The sequence below is a fragment of the Rhinatrema bivittatum genome, chromosome 4, assembly GCF_901001135.1.
Source record: "Rhinatrema bivittatum chromosome 4, aRhiBiv1.1, whole genome shotgun sequence".
Taxonomy (NCBI): Eukaryota; Metazoa; Chordata; class Amphibia; order Gymnophiona; family Rhinatrematidae; genus Rhinatrema; species Rhinatrema bivittatum.
In genome coordinates this window covers 265240162-265258914 of record NC_042618.1, presented here as the reverse complement: position 1 = coordinate 265258914, position 18753 = coordinate 265240162, and the positions used below count along the sequence as shown (strand labels likewise).

Below are 18753 nucleotides of genomic sequence, written 5' to 3'. Positions count from 1 at the left end.
AGGCTAGAGTAGCAGACTTGGAGGAGATGAGGCAGACAGAGGTACATTGACGAGACCTTCAGGGACAAAGAAGCCAAGTCCCAAATCCATTCTGGCAGCCCCAGTGCTGCCATAGATCAAAACGATCTCCCAGTAGGAGAACATCACCCTGGTGTAGCAGGAAGTGATCCTGTAGCAAGGATCTACTCTCCAGGTGATGTATTGTCCTCTCGCACTGAGGACAAATCTCCCTGGCTGCTGCCCAGGAGGAAAGGGTTAGGCCGGCATCATAGTTGGTGATTCGATTATTAGAAATGTAGATAGCAGGGTGGCTGGTGGACGTGAGGACCGCCTGGTAACTTGCCTGCCAGGTGAGAAGGTGGCAGACCTCATGCGTCACCTAGATAGGATAATAGACAGTGCTGGGGAGGAACCTGCTGTCGTGGTATATGTGGGCATCAACGACATAGGAAAATGTGGGAGAGAGGTTCTGGAAGCCAAATTTAGGATTCTAGGTAGGAAGCTGAAATCCAGAACCTCCAGGGTGGCATTCTCTGAAATGCTTCCTGTTCCACGTGCAGGTCCCCAGAGGCAGGCAGAGCTTCAGAGTTTCAATGCGTGGATTAGACGATGGTACAGGGAAGAGGGATTCAGCTTTGTAAGGAACTGGGGAAACTTTTGGGGAAAGGGGAGACTTTTCTGACGGGATGGGCTCCACCTTAACCAGAGTGGAACCAAGCTGCTGGCACTAACTTTCAAAAAGGAGATAGAGCAGCTTTTAAACTAGAACAAGGGGGAAAGCAGACAGTCACTCAGCAGTGCATGGTTCGGAGAAATGTAACCTTGAAGGATACTAATGAAACAGGAGAGTTAGGGCATCCCAGAGAGGTTCCATTAAAAGCAAACATAGTTTATATGCCTATATGTAAAAAACCACCAAAGCTAATGATTTACGAATTATCCCAAACAACTGAAAAGCAGGTTAACAAGCAAAAACCACACTTTGAAATGTCTGTATGCCAATGCCAGAAGTCTAAGTAGTAAGATGGGAGAGAGAGTATATAGTGGCAAATTGACATAATTGGCATCACAGAGACTTGGTGGAAGGAGGATAACCAATGGGACAGTGCTATATCAGGGTACAAATTATATCACAATGATAGGGAGGATCAACTTGGTGGGGGTGTGGCACTTTATGTCCAGGAGGGCATACAGTCCAACAGGATAAAGATCATACAAGAGACTAAATGCTCAGTAGAATCTAGATGGGTAGAAATCCCATGGGTGTTGGGTAAGAGTATAGTGATAGGAGTAAACTACCGTCCACCTGGACAAAATGGTCAGACAGATGATGAAATGCTAAGAGAAATCAGGGAAGCAAACCAATTTGGCAGTGCAATAATAATGGGAGATTTCAATTACCCCAATATTGACTGGGTAAATGTAACATCAGGACTTGCTAGAGACATAAAGTTCCTGGATGTAATAAATGATTGCTTCATGGAGCAATTGGTTCAGGAACCAACAAGAGAGGGAGCTATTTTAGATTTAATTCTTAGTGGAACGCAAGATTTGGTGAAAGAAGTAATGGTGGTGGGGCCACTTGGCAACAGTGATCATAACATGATCAAATTTAAACTAATAACTGGAAGGGGGACAATAAGTAAATCTGCAGCTCTAACACTAAAGTTTAAAAAGGGAAACTTTGATAAAATCAGGAAAAAAGTTAGAAAAAAACGGAAAGGTGCAGCTGCAAAGGTTAAAAGTGTTCAACAGGCTTGGGCATTGTTTAAAAATACAATCCTTGAGGCGTAGTCCATATGTATTCCGCGCATTAAGAAAGGTGGAAGGAAGGCAAAACGATTACAGTCATGGTTAAAAGGTGAGGTGAAAGAGGCTATTTTAGCCAAAAAAACATCCTTCAAAAATTGGAAGAAGGATCCATCTGAAGAAAATAGGATAAAACATAAGCATTTTCAAGTTAAGTATAAAACATTGATAAGACAGGCAAAGAGAGAATTTGAAATGAAGTTGGCCATAGAGGCAAAAACTCATAAAAACATTTTAAAATATATCCAAAACAAGAAACCTATGAGGGAGTCGGTTGGACCATTAGATGACAGAGGGGTTAAAGGGGCTCTTAGGGAAGATAAAGGCCATTGCAGAAAGACTAAATTAATTCTTTGCCTCCGTGTTTACTAATGAGGATGCTGGGGAGATACCAGTTCCGGAGATGGTTTTCAGGGGTGATGAGTCAGACGAACTGAACAAAATCACTGTGAACCTGGAAGATGTAGTAGGCCAGATTGACAAACTAAAGAGTAGCAAATCACCTGGACCGGATGGTGAGCATCCTAGGGTTGTGATGGAACTTAAAAATGAAATTTCTGATCTATTAGTTAAAATTTGTAACCTATCATTAAAATCATCCATTGTACCTGAAGACTGGAGGGTGGCCAATGTAACCCCAATATTTAAAAAAGGCTCCAGGGGCGATCCGGGTAACTATAGACCAGTGAGCCTGACTTCAGTGCCGGGAAAAATGGTGGAAACTATTCTCAAGATCAAAATCATAGAGCATATAGAAAGACATGATTTAATGGAACACAGTCAACATGGATTTACCCAAGGGAAGTCTTGCCTAACAAATCTGCTTCATTTTTTTGAAGGGGTTAATAAAAATATGGATAAAGATGAACCGGTAGATGTAGCGTATTTGGATTTTCAGAAGGCGTTTGACAAAGTCCCTCATGTGAGGCTTCTAAGAAAACTAAAAAGTCATGGGATAGGATGCGATGTCCTTTCGTGGATTACAAACTGGTTAAAAGACAGGAAATAGAGAGTAGGATTAAATGGTCAATTTTCTCAGTGGAAAAGGGTAAACAGTGGAGTGCCTCAGGGATCTGTACTTGGACCGGTGCTTTTCAATATATATAAATGATCTGGAAAGGAATACGATGAGTGAGGTTATCAAATTTGCAGATGATACAAAATTATTCAGAGTAGTTAAATCACAAGCAGACTGATACATTACAGGAGGACCTTGCAAGACTGGAAGATTGGGCATCCAAATGGCAGATGAAACTTAATGTGGACAAGTGCAAGGTGTTGCATATAGGGAAAAATAACCCTTGCTATAGTTACACGATGTTAGGTTCCATATTAGGAGCTACCATCCAGGAAAAAGATCTAGGCATCATAGTGGATAATACTTTAGAATAGTCGGCTCAGTGTGCTGCAGCAGTCAAAAAAGCAAATAGAATGTTAGGAATTATTAGGAAGGGTATAGTTAATAGAATGGAAAATGTCATAATGCCTCTATATCGCTCCATGGTGAGACCACACCTTGAATACTGTGTACAATTCTGGTTGCCGCATCTCAAAAAAGATATAATTGCGATGGAGAAGGTACAGAGAAGGGCAACCAAAATTATAAAGGGGATGGAAAAGCTCCCCTATGAGGAAAGGCTGAAGAGATTAGGGCTGTTCAGCTTTGAGAAGAGACGGCTGAGGGGGGATATGATAGAGGTCTTTAAGATCATGAGAGGTCTTGAACGAGTAGATGTGACTCGGTTATTTACACTTTCGAATATGGGGCATTCCATGAAGTTAGCAAGTAGCACATTTAAGACTAATCGGAGAAAATTCTTTTTCACTCAACACACAATAAAGCTCTGGAATTTGTTGCCAGAGGATGTGGTTAGTGCAGTTAATGTAGCTGGGTTCAAAAAAGATTTGGATAAGTTCTTGGAGGAGAAGTCCATTAATGGCTATTAATCAAGTTTACTTAGGGAATAGCCACTGCTATTAATTGCATCAATACACCAACTTACACATACAAGGGAATCCTTGTTTGGTGGTAATTTTGTACGGAGGTTTTTCGACAAGGGTAACCGATTTGCAGTTATCCTTTCCTTGACCTCCGTCTATTATTCTTTTATTAAGTTTCAAAATATTTCTGAAGACGCTCTTTTTAGTATGTTTTTTCAATGAATTTTTCTTAAAATCCCTTCTCCCCTGCTGCTTTTCCGACCCACTATAATTTTTATTTCATACTTATCAAGGTCGTCGCCTTTATTGGTGTCTCATGGGTACGGAGCTGCATGTCCGACACGGGCCATGTTTCGGCACTATGTGCCTGCTTCAGGGACTATGGGAGAGTGTGCTGTGTCCTGAACGGGGTTCACAGCATACAGTAGACTTTTGGAAATTTCTTCTGTCTGACGTGCAAACAGCTGTGAACCCCGTTCAGGACACAGCACACTCTCCCATAGTCCCTGAAGCAGGCACATAGTGCCGAAACATGGCCCGTGTCGGACATGCAGCTTCGTACCCATGAGACACCAATAAAGGCGACGACCTTGATAAGTATGAAATAAAAATTATAGTGGGTCGGAAAAGCAGCAGGGGAGAAGGGATTTTAAGAAAAATTCATTGAAAAAACATACTAAAAGAGCGTCTTCAGAAATATTTGAAACTTAATAAAAGAATAATAGACGGAGGTCAAGGAAAGGATAACTGCAAATCGGTTACCCTTGTCGAAAAACCTCCGTACAAAATTACCACCAAACAAGGATTCCCTTGTATGTGTAAGTTGGTGTATTGCTAAAAAGGGAAAGAGGTTGGTTGGTGATTAATTGCATCAATAGCATGGGATCTTCTTGGTATTTGGATAATTGCCAGGTTCTTGTGGCCTGGTTTGACCCCTGTTGGAAACAGGATGCTGGGCTTGATGGACCCTTGGTCTGACCCAGCATGGCAATTTCTTATGTTCTTAAGAGCTCTGTGATCTTTGAGAGAAGCTCTGCCTCAAGGCTGTTGGAGGACGTCCCAGACAGCATGGATAATTCAGCATGCTATCAATGGGGGAAAAATGCTTCCTCCATGGAAAGCATTTTTATGTGCATAAATCATGAGAAACTCCCCTCTCACCACAGTTTACACTGTACGATCAGCTTGTGCTTGGGTATGCTGCAGTTTCCAGTCAGTATCCTTTTTTTCCCCCCCGATGCATTAGCACACAATCAGCTTCCGGAATTAAGAGTTAAAAATTTTTTAACCTGATATGTTAAACTGTGCATTGAGGTTTAGTGCACATTTTTAACCCACACCTTATTAGATTGGCTTCTATATTAGGAAAAGGAAAATTATGTTCTTACCTGATAATTTTCGTTCCTGTAGTACCAAGGATCAGTCCAGACTGCTGGGTTATGCCTCCCCTCCAGCAGATGGAGTCAGAGAAAAGCTGAAAGCACCCCCTAGATATACTGGTGTGCCACCTGCCATCCTTCAGTATAATGAATATCAAAGCAGAAGAAAAGCAAAACAAATCCTCCGCCAACTTAGCCACTAATTAAACATGGCAACCGTCTAGATCAAGTAGTAAAATTCTTCACAGGAAAACCTTATGAATAAGAAAATGTGCAAACAGTAACCAATCTTCAAAAAGGCACCACCCTCAAAAAGAAATGACAAGGGATAGTCACCTACCGTGTTGAAAAATCGAAAAGCATAGGAAGAAAATTGTTGTTTGAGCGGACTCTTCTGACACACAATATCGGGCGGTGCGTCTGGAATGATCCTTGGTACTACAGGAACGAAAATTATCAGGTAAGAACATAATTTTCCTTTCCCTGTACGTACAGGATCAGTCCAGACTGCTGGATGTACCCGAGCCGCCTTAAATGGGGTGGGACCCAGAGAGTCCCGCTCGAATTACACTGCTGCCAAAGGAATCAGCTGAAGGTCCCCGAACATCGAGCCGATAATGACGAGCGAAGGTATGCAACGACGTCCACGTGGCTGCCCTGCAAATCTCCTGGCTAGAAACTAGGTGACTTTCTGCCCAGGAAGTCGCCTGAGAACGCAGTGAGTGGGCCTTGATCCCCTCAGGAACAACTTACCACAACAATGTACGTGGATGCTATCAAGCTCTTATCAACCAACGAGCAATAGTTGCTTTGGATGCCTGCAGGCCCTTCCTGGGCCAGCCTGCCCCAGGACAAACAAGTGATCCGACCTTCTGAAGTCATTAGTGACCTCCAAATATTGCATGAGCACTCGACTAACATCTAGAACGCTTCAAATCTGAACCGTGCGAAGACTAGCTCCGTCGCCGAGAGGAAGGCAAGTCCACCGTCTGATTAACATGAAAAAGCCGATACCCACCTTCGGCAAGAACGAAGGGACCGTACGCAAAGACACACCGGCCTCCGAAATGCGCAAGAACGGTTCCTGCACGAGAGTGCCTGTAGCTCCGACACCCGACGGGCGGCGCGATGGCCACTATGGTAACACTGGTTTTAGTGTTAGATCCTTATGGAGGCCCGCCTGAGAGGCTCAAAGGGGACCGTGTTGAGACCTTTGAGAACCAATTCAATTCCAAGAAGGACAAGGGACTAAGTGGTGGGCGCAAGTTCCGACCGCCCCGCAAAAATCGAGCTATATCTGGGTGACATGCGAGAGAGGATCCTTCTTACCTTTCCCCTCAAACATCCCAGAGCAGCCGCTACCCGTGAACCCTCAGTGAGCTGAAAGCCAAACCTTTTTCAAGCCATCCTGCAAGAACGTAAGGATAATCACTACCGAAGCCCGGTTGCGGCGGGATTTTAGAGGCAGCGCACCAGGAGTCAAACACTTTCCCACACTCTGGCATAGGCCAGCGTGGTGAGGGCCTTCGCGCACGCAGGAGGGTGGAAAATGACAGGTTCTGAATATCCTTTCCTTCCTCAACTGCCTCCTTTCATAAGCCAAGCCGCCAGACAGAAGCAATCCGCCAGATCGAAAAATACGGGCCCCTGCCGAAGCAGGTATCGGAAGATGGCCCAGACGTAAGGGTCCGCCCTGCGCGAGATTGACTAGATCCGCAAACCATCGTCTCTTGGCCACTCCGGGGCCACCAGAATCACAGGCCCGCGATGGGATCTATGCATCTTAACACCTTGCCTATGAGGGGCCACGGGGTGAAACACAGAGTCAGGATGTGACGAGGCCATGGAAGCACCAGGGCATCTACTCCTTCCGATCCGTGTTCCCCGCCGACTGAAGAAACGTGCTGCCTGTGCATTTTGCCGAGTCGCCATCAGGTCCAGGCCGCGGAACCCCCCACTGCCGGGGTGCTGAGGCTCATTGCCTCGGACGAGAGCTCCCACTCCCAGGATCCAAGAATTGACGACTTAGATAATCCGCTTGTATGTTGTCGACGCCCGCTATGTGGGTGGCCGTTATGCGGGACAGATGACGTTCCGCCCAGGAGATTAACAACGACGCTCTCGTCCGCCACCGGCCGACTTCTCGTGCCGCCCTGGCGATTTATATAAGCTACTGTGTTGCGTTGTCTGATAGAAACTCGCACCGCCCGACCTTGTACCATCGGAATAAGGTGACGCAAGGCGAGACGTACCAGCTCTGGTCTCCAGACGGTTGATGGACCAAGAAGCCTGAAGAGGGGTCCACGTTCCTTGTATAGCTCGTGATTGACAGACTGCTCCCCAGCCTGTCAGACTGGCATCCGTCGTCACTACGACCCACGGGGGAGGATCTAGGTTCTCTAGTCTTTGCTGAGTGAGGAATACCTTGCCCTCCAAGGTATCGAAACGTGCCCCCAGAAATTCCAACTGCTGACTCTGACCAACTGGCTCTTCGCAAAGTTGACTACCCAACCTAGCGATTGAAGTTGCTGTACAACCGACTGGACTGCTCGCCTGCACGCGTCCTCCGACTTTGCCCGGATGAGCCAATCGTCCAAGTAGGGATGCACCAGTATTCCTTGGCGTCGCAGATAGGCTGCGACTACTACGAGAACCTTGGTAAACACTCTCGGAGCCATGGCTAGCCCGAACAGAAGGGCGCACAGCTGGAAGTGTTCCCCCAACACCATGAATCTCAGGTACCTCTGATGACGTTCCCTGATCCCGATATGAAGATACACCTCGGCCAGATCCAAAGAAGCCAAAAATTCTCCCTTGTGGACGGCCGCAATAACAGATCTTAGAGTCTCCATGCGAACCGGGGAACGCGCAAGGCCTTGTTCACTCTTTTCAAATCCAAAATTGAGCGAAACGTACCTTCCTTCTTTGGGACCACGAAGTAAATGGAATACCTGCCTGTCCTGGTCTCGTCCGGAGGAACAGGCAATACTGCTCCCAGGGTCCGTAACCTGTGTACAGTTTGGGCGATAACCAGTCGCTTCTCCTGAGGACCGCACGGAGAGATCATAAAAAGATCCCGGAGGGGCCGAGCAAACTCCAACTCGTAACCGTAACGAACAACGTCGAGACCCACTGATCCGGACGTGACCTTGACCCATTCCTCCCAGAACAGGGACAACCGACCTCCGATGCGGGGGAGGGAGGGAATGGGCCTTGCGCGCCTCATTGTGAAGGCTTCCCGGCGGGCAAGTTCTGCGAGGATCCCAAACCGCTGCGGCCGCCTGCCTCGAAAGAAGGAGACCAAGGCTGAGACCTGGGAACCTGCTGTTTCTGTGAAAAGGAGCACCCCTTTCCCATGCGAAAACCGGCGTTGCCCACGAAATCGGGACCGCAACATTCCCAAAGATCGAAATGAACGGGGCTTGTCCTCCGGTAACTATACACCTTATTCTCCCCCAGTCTTTGATGAGCTGATCCAGTTCCTCACCAAACAACAACTTTCCCTGAAGGGAAAGGAGGCTAAAAGCGATTTAGATGAGGCATCCGCCGACCAACGCCGGAGCCACAATAAACGCCGAGCAGCGACCGCCGAGACATAGTACGGGCCGAGGTCTCAAACAAATCATACAAAGCATCCGCCGTGTAAGCAACCGCCGCTTCCACACAGTTGGCCTGTTCAGCCTCGGCTGGCGGGAGCTCCTGCGTGGGTAAGCAATTGTTGAACCCAGCGGAAGAGTGGCTCGACTGAACCATACTGCTACATGCCGCTGCTCGGACCCCCAAGGCCGCTATCTCAAATATGCGCTTTAAAAGAACCTCTAACTTTCGGTCTTGGAGATCTTTCAAGGCTACCCCTCCTGTGACGGGTATGGTAGTATGCTTAACCACAGCAGTTACTGCCGAATCCACGGAAGGGACCTTAAAAATATCCAAAGAATCCGAAGGCAAGGGGATACAACTTATTCATTGCCCTGCTCACGCGCAGAGATGCCTCCGGAACCTCCCATTCCTTAGATACGATCTGCAAGACTTTGGAATGTAAGGGAAAAGTCTGTGGGGGAGCCTTAGACCTGCCATAGCTATGTCCCCCTGTGGAAGTGTCAGTCTCCTGCTGCGGCGCTGGGATTTCTAACTCCTTCAAGACATGAAGGATCAAAAAGTTAAGTTCGTCTTTGCCAAACAGGCGCAGAACCTGGGGGTCATCACCTTCGAGGCGATCCCTGAGCGTCAGAGACCTCTGTCCCTGCGCCATCCGGAGACCCTGTGCCATCCGGAGAAGGCTCTGGGTGAGAATCCCGGTCTCCCGGACCCTCCGTACCCCCTAACTGAATGAATTCGGGCTGTGTATCAGAAATCCCCGCCTTCTCCTGAGACCCAGACTGTCCGTGCCAGGAGATACCTTAGGGACCTTAGCGGGAGGGGGGTCATCCGGCTCCCCAACCTGCCTCTGCCTCCAAAAACGCTTGATGCATCAAAGAACAAACTTAGAAGAAAAAAGGCACTTTCCCTTTTCCCGGAGCCCCCGCGGGCTGGTCCCCGAGGGGGGGGGGGGCTCGAGGAGCCTCCACCTCCGATCCTCACTAACGGCTCAAGGCAGGCGGTGGAGAACGATGAGGGGTCTCCTCCTCAGACGCTGAATCAGCAGGCGCCGCGCGGTTCAAAATGGCCCCGGCTCCCTCCCTAACAGTGGGAGGCGGGGCTAAAGGACCGCGCGGCTGCCGCCTCCCAAGCCGGCTCCGAAGAAGACGAGAAGTGCCAGCTGCGGGCCGCGCTCGGCCCCCGGGAGGGTCCCTCGCCCCCGGGAATGCAGCGGGAGCAGAGACCCTCCCTGGAGTGTCGCGCCCCCGCCCTTCCACAGGCCGTACAGGCCGAAGACCGCGGCATCCGGAGGCTGAAGACAAAAAGCGCGCCAAAGGTAAGGTGTCTGCTAGCAGTAAAAACCACGCCAAAAAAGCAGCTGCCTCAGCGAACTGCAAAGACGCCGGGTGAAAAACTTTCCACCCCCTCCGGAGTCCCTGGTCAGCGCGGCAGGCTAGAGCTTCAAAACAAACCACAGCCTGCTCCCAACAGGACTTACGGGTCCTTGAACTCCCCTTGTATAATTTTTTTTTTTTTTTATAAATAAAAGAAAGCCCTCTTCAGGTTATAAACCTGGAATAAATATACTTAGAGGTGGGGGAGGGTGACCGGACCACCGGTTTAGTTTGTCCAAAGGGACAAACTAAACCGGGAAAATAAATGAGAGCAAAGCTCTCATAGCCTGCCTCAACGCTGCGCTGAATAAGGTAGAAGAACAAGCACCTGAGAAAAAGCTAGTACACTTTTTTTTTTTTTTAAACTAAGACAGAAAGAAAGAAATAAACCAGTTGATCTAGACAGTATAGGCAATAAAGTAATAAATAACACCTGAGAGGAATTTTAGTCAGGATAGACAGGACTGCAGGTTATGTCTCTCAATCTGCTGGAGTCAGAGGAAATATTGAAGGATGGCAGGTGGCACACCAGTATATCTAGGGGGTGCTTTCAGCTTTTCTCTGACTCCATCTGCTGGAGGGGAGGCATAACCCAGCAGTCTGGACTGATCCTGGTACGTACAGGGAATGTGGAATTTCTCTTTTGCAATTGACCGGTGATTATCTTACTCAACAGACCAAGCTAAATTTTAATTCCTGAAAGTAAAAAAATCTTATTTTAATTCTAAAATAAAAGCTGTCATTTATTCTTCTATCCATTTAATTTTACGGCATTTTTGTAAAGGGAAAATTTTAAAATTGAACCAGATTGCAACTCAATTTCTTTCTATTATTGAGAAAGAACAACCTATATTACATTGATCTTCACTTTTATATAAAAAAAAAAAAAAAAAGACTTGAAGATTTTAAACACACATCTAAATGCTCCAAGATTGATTGGCTTGTAAATAATCTGTTAAGGATCAATGTTCACAAAAAAAAATGTTCCCAAGCAAAATATAAATGAATATAACATTTAAATATATATTTGTACTTATTGGAGAACGCCTGATTTTGAATTTTTTTCTTTAAACCATGGTAGGCATAACTGATTTTATTTTCAGAACAGTTTCTTTGAGTCTAGGACAGAATCCTTTTGAAAATTAAAGCTGTTTATGAATCAAAGTACTGTATCATATGAAAATAAAAATATTGAATAAGAATAAGCAGCACATGATGTAGAAATCTCCCATCTTAATGCTTGCGAGAATACTTACCTCTCATACCTTTTAAGAGGAATTCTTTATACTAGAATTAATATAGGAGTCTTTATATCATTTTATTTGTTTCCTATGCTCAAACCATGTGGAGTATGGACATTAGGATACCACTCAACAAGAACCATCTTCCATTCTTAGTCTTGGGCTGAATCTTTTGTAATTAGGATATAGTGTTAAGTGCAATAAAATGGAAGTCTGCATCATCCAATCAACTACAAGTTCTAAAGGGCAGTGCAAGTCTGCCAGAATTTGAAAGTTCATATGGCAGCTGAGAGAAAGCACACATTAAAAAGCTAGAAGTTTTGAATCTTTAAATTACATTTTATAAACAGCAATAGTCCCTCCCTTGGTCTTGCCTTTAGACTGGAGCATTAAACCTAGATGGCAGGAAATGGTAAAATAATTCTCTAAGACAGAGAAAGGTTAAGAGCCATTCAGCAACTGTCTGTTATTTTATCTATTTTTACTTGTTTTTATGATTGAATAATACTTTTTTGAATACATAAATCACTCCATAGAAGCCTGTGTAACAGCAGGGACCTCCGTGTATGGGACCCTGTATGATCAGTGCTCTTCACTGCATCTTTTTATCCAACAATTTTTTTTTTTACTTTCTTCAAAGCTACATACTCTATCAGCACAATATAACTTAAAGCTGCATAGAAGAGCATTAGTGAGGAATGAATTACTAGACTCATCACAGACATTTTCTTTCTGCAAGCCTCAGTGAGACAAATAAAAACAAAACCACCTTTCTGGGGACAACCATGAGGTTCCACACATATCTGCGCATTGAAAGTTCAATTGTTATTCATGTGGATAAATGAATGACTGACTGAATATGCTTAGATACCTGGTTAGCAAACAGCAAATAACAAATTGTAGGATCATCTTTATCTTTCATAATGGTCCGGATAAGCTGTAGCATTGGAGTTATGCCTTAAAGAAAAAAAAAAGTTTTACACAAACACAAAAGCATGAATCACAATCATTAAGTCACTTCCACCCTCTTCAAAAACTGAAATTACATGAAATAGAAAGCAAAATGACTACACACCTGTCCCACCTGCAATCATTCCCAGACGCTTCACTTGTTTAATAGTGGCATCTGATTTCTTGTCAGGACGAATTGCAAAAGCACCTGGAATATAAGAGTTTCAAAGATTGATATAAACAATCATAAAAAGCTAATCACTTAAATGATGCAGTCACCTCTGAAAACAGCAGTAAACTTGATGTGTGTGCTGAGTACTCAAAACTCAACAAAACATCTTGATTGTCTATCACTGGACTTGGTAGACAACTCCCCACAATGTCACAACAAGGTTGTGAACAAATGACAAAATCTAAAAACATAACATTACAAACAAATAAAATACAGATAGAACAAAATGAGGGAAAGGACAAATATGTCCATACATTAGTAAATTTAATCCATAAAAGATTTAAAAAAACCCAAACAAACCACAAATCAGAGTCTCAAGGCAAGGTACTAAACTGCCAAGTCTTCAGACCTTTTCTAAAAGGCTGATACCTCAATTCCTGCTTCAAGGCCCTTAGGAACATATTCCAAGAGTAGGGGATGCAACAGAGAAAGCCCTAGATCCAATTCTAGCATGCTTAAGAATATTACAGAGTGAAATATGAAGAACTACTACTTTTTTTTTTAAATAAACCTTTTCTTTATTAACAAGACTACAACCACAACATTTCAAAGTTTCCATCAAATATACCATAAAATAAATGCTGTCCATTTTTCCCCCTATACATTGAGGTCTGAAAATTTATCAAAGCTGACATTACAAAATTAGAAAAAAATGTGGAAAAATCCTACCTCCCCCACCTACTACCCCTATTCTAAATCATAAGAGTGTCCTAGACAGTTGATCATAGCAATATCTACAGCCACAGCATATGAGTTAGATCAAACCATTTTACTCTGAGCTTGGGCAACTGCTACCTAAATGATCAAGTCAATCAAACTCTGTTTTTGTCTAGGGATTTAGTAGTTTCCTCCAACCATCTGCAAAAGGAAGACCAAATCATTTGGAATTTAATCAACAGAATCATGTCTTATAGCCATCAACTTTACCATGTGGTTAATCAACTTCAGCTTTGTACATACAGTTACCCAGGATGGTACTGTATCCTTTTTCCACCATAAGGCCACTATACATCTGGCAGCTAAGGCCACTTAATGCAGAAGTCAGGAGATGAAATATTCAGCAGCCAAATCTTTGGTTCTTTTGGGATTTCACACTGTAAAATGTCTTTTGCCAGCCCAAAGATCCTATCCCAAAATTAAATAATCAAGGGGCAGGACTGTCAAACATTCCAAAAAGAACCCACTTGCACCAACACTGGCCATCGGTGGTAGGGTTTCCTTTTTCAGTCTCCGGTGTCATATACCATCTGTATGAAATTTTATTGCTATTTTCAGTTATTGAAGATACAAAACTTTAACAGACAAAACAAAGATCCCATTCTCTCTTCCCCATGTTTCCTCTAATTCAGATTTTCAAGCCTCCATAAATATTTGAGATAATCCCCTTTATATACAGGCATCCTTTTCTCAGTATACCTCAAATAGTGATTTTCTCAGCATTAAATCTGCTTTAACCTTCTTAGATGCTAAAAAGTACACCAACTGAAAATAGATGAAATAATGCGTTGAAACTCCAAATAAGTACTTTATTTCTTGAAACTCCATTACCTTCTGCCTATTCCATACTTGCCCCAACCATACCAATCCCAAAGATTCACACTGTTGAAAAGCCTGATTCTCAACCTCCACTTGAATGTTGGGATTATACCTAATGGACATGCTATAATCATCCCTATTGTCCATAATTATCTTCCTTCCCCTTTTCCATATATGAAAGGTGCAAGCAGTTCAGAGAGATATCAGATTTTCATCCACTCTCTTGATGCAATTCATTCTGTCTCTGACATCGGCACCCAACAAAACATGCTCTATAGCAACCTACTGTTTCCCGTCCTCTTCGACATGGCAATTACTATTGATTTTAACTGAGAAGCTACACAATAAGAAAATTATTTCTTACCTGCTAATTTTCGTTCCTGTAGTACCAAGGATCAGTCCAGACTGTGGGTTATGCTCCCAGTCCAGCAGGTGGAGTCAGAAGCAAAAGCTCGAGGGGAGGTTCTACATGACCTCACCCCCTATGCCTCAATCCTCAGTAACTAGACTTACAAAGCCAAAGAGAAGAGACGGAGGGATCAAGAATGACACCTGTTCAACAATCATGAACGAAGATTAAAACTGGTAAAAACAACTCACAACGGAACTTGTAAACCAAACTGTGTAAACAGTGAGCCCTGGAGCCCCAGGGCGAGATTAGAAGAAGCAGAAAATGAGTAGGCGCCACGAGCAGAGGCTTATCCATTTACGATCCCTAATATCCAGGGAGGGTGCCTGGACTGATCCTTGGTACTACAGGAACGAAAATTAGTAGGTAAGAAATAATTTTCTTTTCCCTATACGTACCAGGATCAGTCCAGACTGTGGGATGTACCAAAGCTTCCCTACTCCGGGTGGGCTGATAACAGCCCTGCTCTCAAAACACTATCTCCGAAGGACCCGAAAACCAGAGCCCGAACATCTAACCGATAGTGCCTAGAGAAAGTATGTAGTGATTTCCAGGTGGCCGCTCTGCAAATTTCTTGAGAGGACACCAACGAACTTTCTGCCCACGACGCAGCTTGCGCCAGAAGGGAGTGTGCCTTAACTCCCAGCAGTGGCTGGCACCCCTTTCCTATATATGCAGCAGCAATCGCACCCTTCAGTCATCGAGCGATGGTTGTCAGAAGCCATGTGACCCCTCCTGGGGCCCGACCATAGAACAAAGATGATCCGAGAGACGGAAGTCATTGGTGGATGCCAAGTACTGCATTAGACATCTCTTTACATCCAGACTCCGGAGATGTCTGGGATCCGACGCCGAAGAAGGAAGAGAGTTCCACCGACTGGTTCAAGTGGAAAGAAGAAACCACCTTTGGAGAAAGGAGGGTACCGTCCGTATGGAAACACCGTCCTCAGAAAAACGGAGGGTCAGGTTCTCGGCAGGACAAAGCTTGGAGTTCCGAGATACGTCGAGCTGAACTTATGGCCACCAGAAAGATAGTCTTTAGGGTGAGGTCTTTGATAGTGGCTCTGTGTAAGGCCTCAAACGGAGGTCCTCCGAGAGCCTCGAGCACCAAGTTGAGACTCCAAGACGGACAGGGTGATCTGGAAGGAGGCTTCAGCTGCCGTACACCCCTGAGAAACCGGAGGATATCCGGGTGAGAGGATAGCGGCGAGAGAGTCCCAGTCTGCAACAAGGATCCCAACGCCGCCACCTGTACCCGAAGGGAGTTATACGCAAGCCCCATCTCCAGTCCAACCTGTAGAAAAGCTAATACCTGAACCACCGAGGTGCGACCCGGCACAATGGAACGGACCACACACCAATCTTCAAAGACCTTCCACACCCTCACGTACGTAACTGAGGTGGATGCCTTTCTAGCCTGCAATAAGGTGGAAATAACCGCTTCCGGATATCCTTGACGTCTCAACTTACGCCTCTCAAAAGCCAGGCCACAAGACAGAAGCGATCTGCCTCCTCTAAAAATATGGGACCCTGCTTGAGAAGTCGAGGGAGGTGACAGAGGCGAATCGGCCCCTTGCGAGCTAGATGGAGTAGGTCCGCGAACGATGGTCTCCCTCGGCCACTCTGGGCTACCAGAATTACCAGTCCAGGGTGATCCTCTATCCGACGGAGCACCTTCCCCACCAGGGGCCACGGGGGAAAGACATACAGAAGGACCTGCGTGGGCCACGGGAGGACCAGGGCATCTACCCCCTCCACCCCGTGCTCCCTCCTGCGACTGAAGAAGCGAGGGGCCTTTGTGTTTACGGCTGTGGCCATGAGGTCCACGTGGGGAAATCCCCAACGCTTTGCTATCAGACCCATCGCTTCCCTGGAGAGCTCCCACTCTCCCGGATCCAGACGTTGTCGGCTGAGAAAATCCGCCTGCATGTTGTCTACACCTGCTATGTGAGAGGCTGCTAACCGGAGCAAGTGCCGCTCCGCCCACTGCATTAGCTTTTCCGCTTCCCACGCGACCAGGCGACTCCTCGTGCCTCCCTGCCGGTTGATGTACGATACCGTGGTTGCGTTCTCCGAGAGGATCCTGACCGCTCTTCGGCGAACCAGCGGAAGGAACCCCTGTAGAGCGAGGCGGACTGCCCTTGTCTCCAACCGGTTGATGGGCCACTGTCTCTGTTCCTTCGTCCAAGTGCCTTGGATGGAGCTCGACTGGCATACCGCCCCCCATCCTGTGAGGCTGGCATCCGTGGTGACCACCACCCAGTCCGGCGTCTCCAATGACACTCCCCGGGCCAGACACCGGGGATCCAACCACCATTGGAGACTGAGCCGAGCTGCCGGCAAATTTGGCAGGACCGCACTGTAGTCTCGTGATACCGGCTTCCACCGGGATAGCAGTGCCTTCTGTAGGAGTCGAAGGTGCGCAAACGCCCACGGAAGAAGGTCGATCGTGGAGGCCATAGTTCCCAGTACCTGCAAGTAGTCCCAGGCTGTCGGAACCTGGAGTGTCGAGAACCGGTGGACCTGCTCTCTCAACGCCTGCGCTCGCTCTGGACGTAAAAACACTTTTCCTTCTCTCGTGTCGAAGTGAGCGCCCAGAAAGTCCAATGTCTGGGAGGGCGTAAGGTGGCTCTTGTCGTAGTTGATTATCCAGCCCAGCGATTGAAGCAGGGACACTACCCGGTCCACGGCATGGACCCCCTTGCTTCGGGACTTTGCCCGGATGAGCCAGTCGTCAAGGTACGGATGAACCAGGATCCCTTCCCAGCGAAGGGCCGCTGCGACTACGACCATTACTTTCGTAAACACTCGAGGAGCTGTTGCCAGACCAAAAGGCAGCGCCTTGAACTGGAAATGCTGTCCCAGGATCTTGAAGCGGAGATATCGTTGGAAATCCGGACGGATCGGGATATGGAGGTACGCCTCGGTCAGGTCTAAGGAAGCGAGATATTCCCCTTGATGGACCGCTGCTAACACCGACCTGAGCGTTTCCATGCGGAAGCGTGGTACCCGGAGCACCCTGTTGACGGTCTTGAGATCCAGAATGGGCCGGAACGTGCCCTCTTTCTTGGGTACCACAAAGTAGATGGAGTAGTGACCTCGCCCCAGCTCGGTTACGGACACCGGTCTTATTGCTCCTAAGGCACGCAACCGCTGGAGAGTCTGTTGAACAGCCTGCTGCTTGTGAAGAGATCCGCAGGGGGAGAAAAGAAATCTGTCTCTGGGGGCGCGGACAAAATCCAATGCGTAACCGTTTCTTAGGATGTCCAAGACCCACTGGTCCGACGTGATTTGGACCCACTCCCCGTAAAAGAGAGTGAGCCGACCCCCCCACCCGCGGGGTCAGCTCGTGGGCTAACCTGGCATCATTGCGCAGGTTTAGAGGCTGAGCGAGGTGCTGTAGCTTCCTTGCCCGCCCGCCGTCCACGAAAGGACCGATTCCATCCTTGTTTGTCTGAGCACACCGCTGGTTCCGGGACCGGTTTCTGGAGAAACTGAACGATCTAGCTGAGCGAGGCCTGTCCTCCGGAAGCTTGTGCACCGCGTTCTCATTCAGGGACTTGATTATCTGGTCCAAATCCTCACCAAATAGGAACTTGCCCTTAAAAGGCAATGAACCCAGGCGTGTCTTGGAGGAGGAGTCCGCCGACCAGTTGCGGAGTCACAGGAGGCGGCGGCCGACACCGCCGCCACTATCGACCGAGAGAGAACCCTGAGAAGGTCATACAGCGCGTCCGCACCGTAGGCTATCACGGACTCTAACCTATCCGCCTGTTGAGCCTTGGTAGTAGGGAGATCCTGCGAGGTGAGTAGTTGTTGAACCCAACGTAAGCCAGCCCTCTGCACAAGGGCGGTACAGATGGCCGCCCGCACTCCGAGAGCCGAAACCTCGAAAATTCTCTTCAGATAGACCTCCAACTTCCTATCCTGTAGGTCCTTCAAGGCCGCTCAGCCTGTGATGGTGGTGCTCTTAGTAACCGCCGAGACCGCAGAATCCACTGCCGGTACCTTTAAGAGGTCCAGGAAGTCCACCGGAAGAGGATATAGTTTCTCCATGGCTCTACTGACCCTGAGGGAGGCCTCTGGAGTGTCCCATTCCCTGGAAATCAACTGTAAAAAACTGGGGTGCGTAGGGAACGCCTTGGCCAAGTGCCGAAGCCCCGCGAGGAGGGGGTCTCCCTTTCTCACCTTGGGATCTGAAGGCGTTGGATCCGGGGGGGGGGGGGGGGGAATCAATGTCCATCTCCTGGAGGATATGCGGAATGAGACCCTCCAACTCCTC

At 47.0% G+C, this 18753-nt stretch overlaps 1 protein-coding gene across 2 annotated transcripts in view; it reads right to left on the bottom strand.

The window, feature by feature from the left end:
• LOC115090682 (NADH-cytochrome b5 reductase 3) overlaps positions 1-18753 on the bottom strand; it is a 255007-nt gene that overhangs the window by 51583 nt on the left and 184671 nt on the right. For both annotated transcript variants that reach the window (XM_029600109.1, XM_029600107.1), the window contains exons 6-7: positions 12419-12502; positions 12215-12300 (exon numbers count right to left, since the gene is read on the bottom strand). In XM_029600109.1, coding sequence (XP_029455969.1) covers positions 12215-12300; positions 12419-12502 — 170 coding nt within the window. The remainder of the gene's footprint in view (positions 1-12214; positions 12301-12418; positions 12503-18753) is intronic.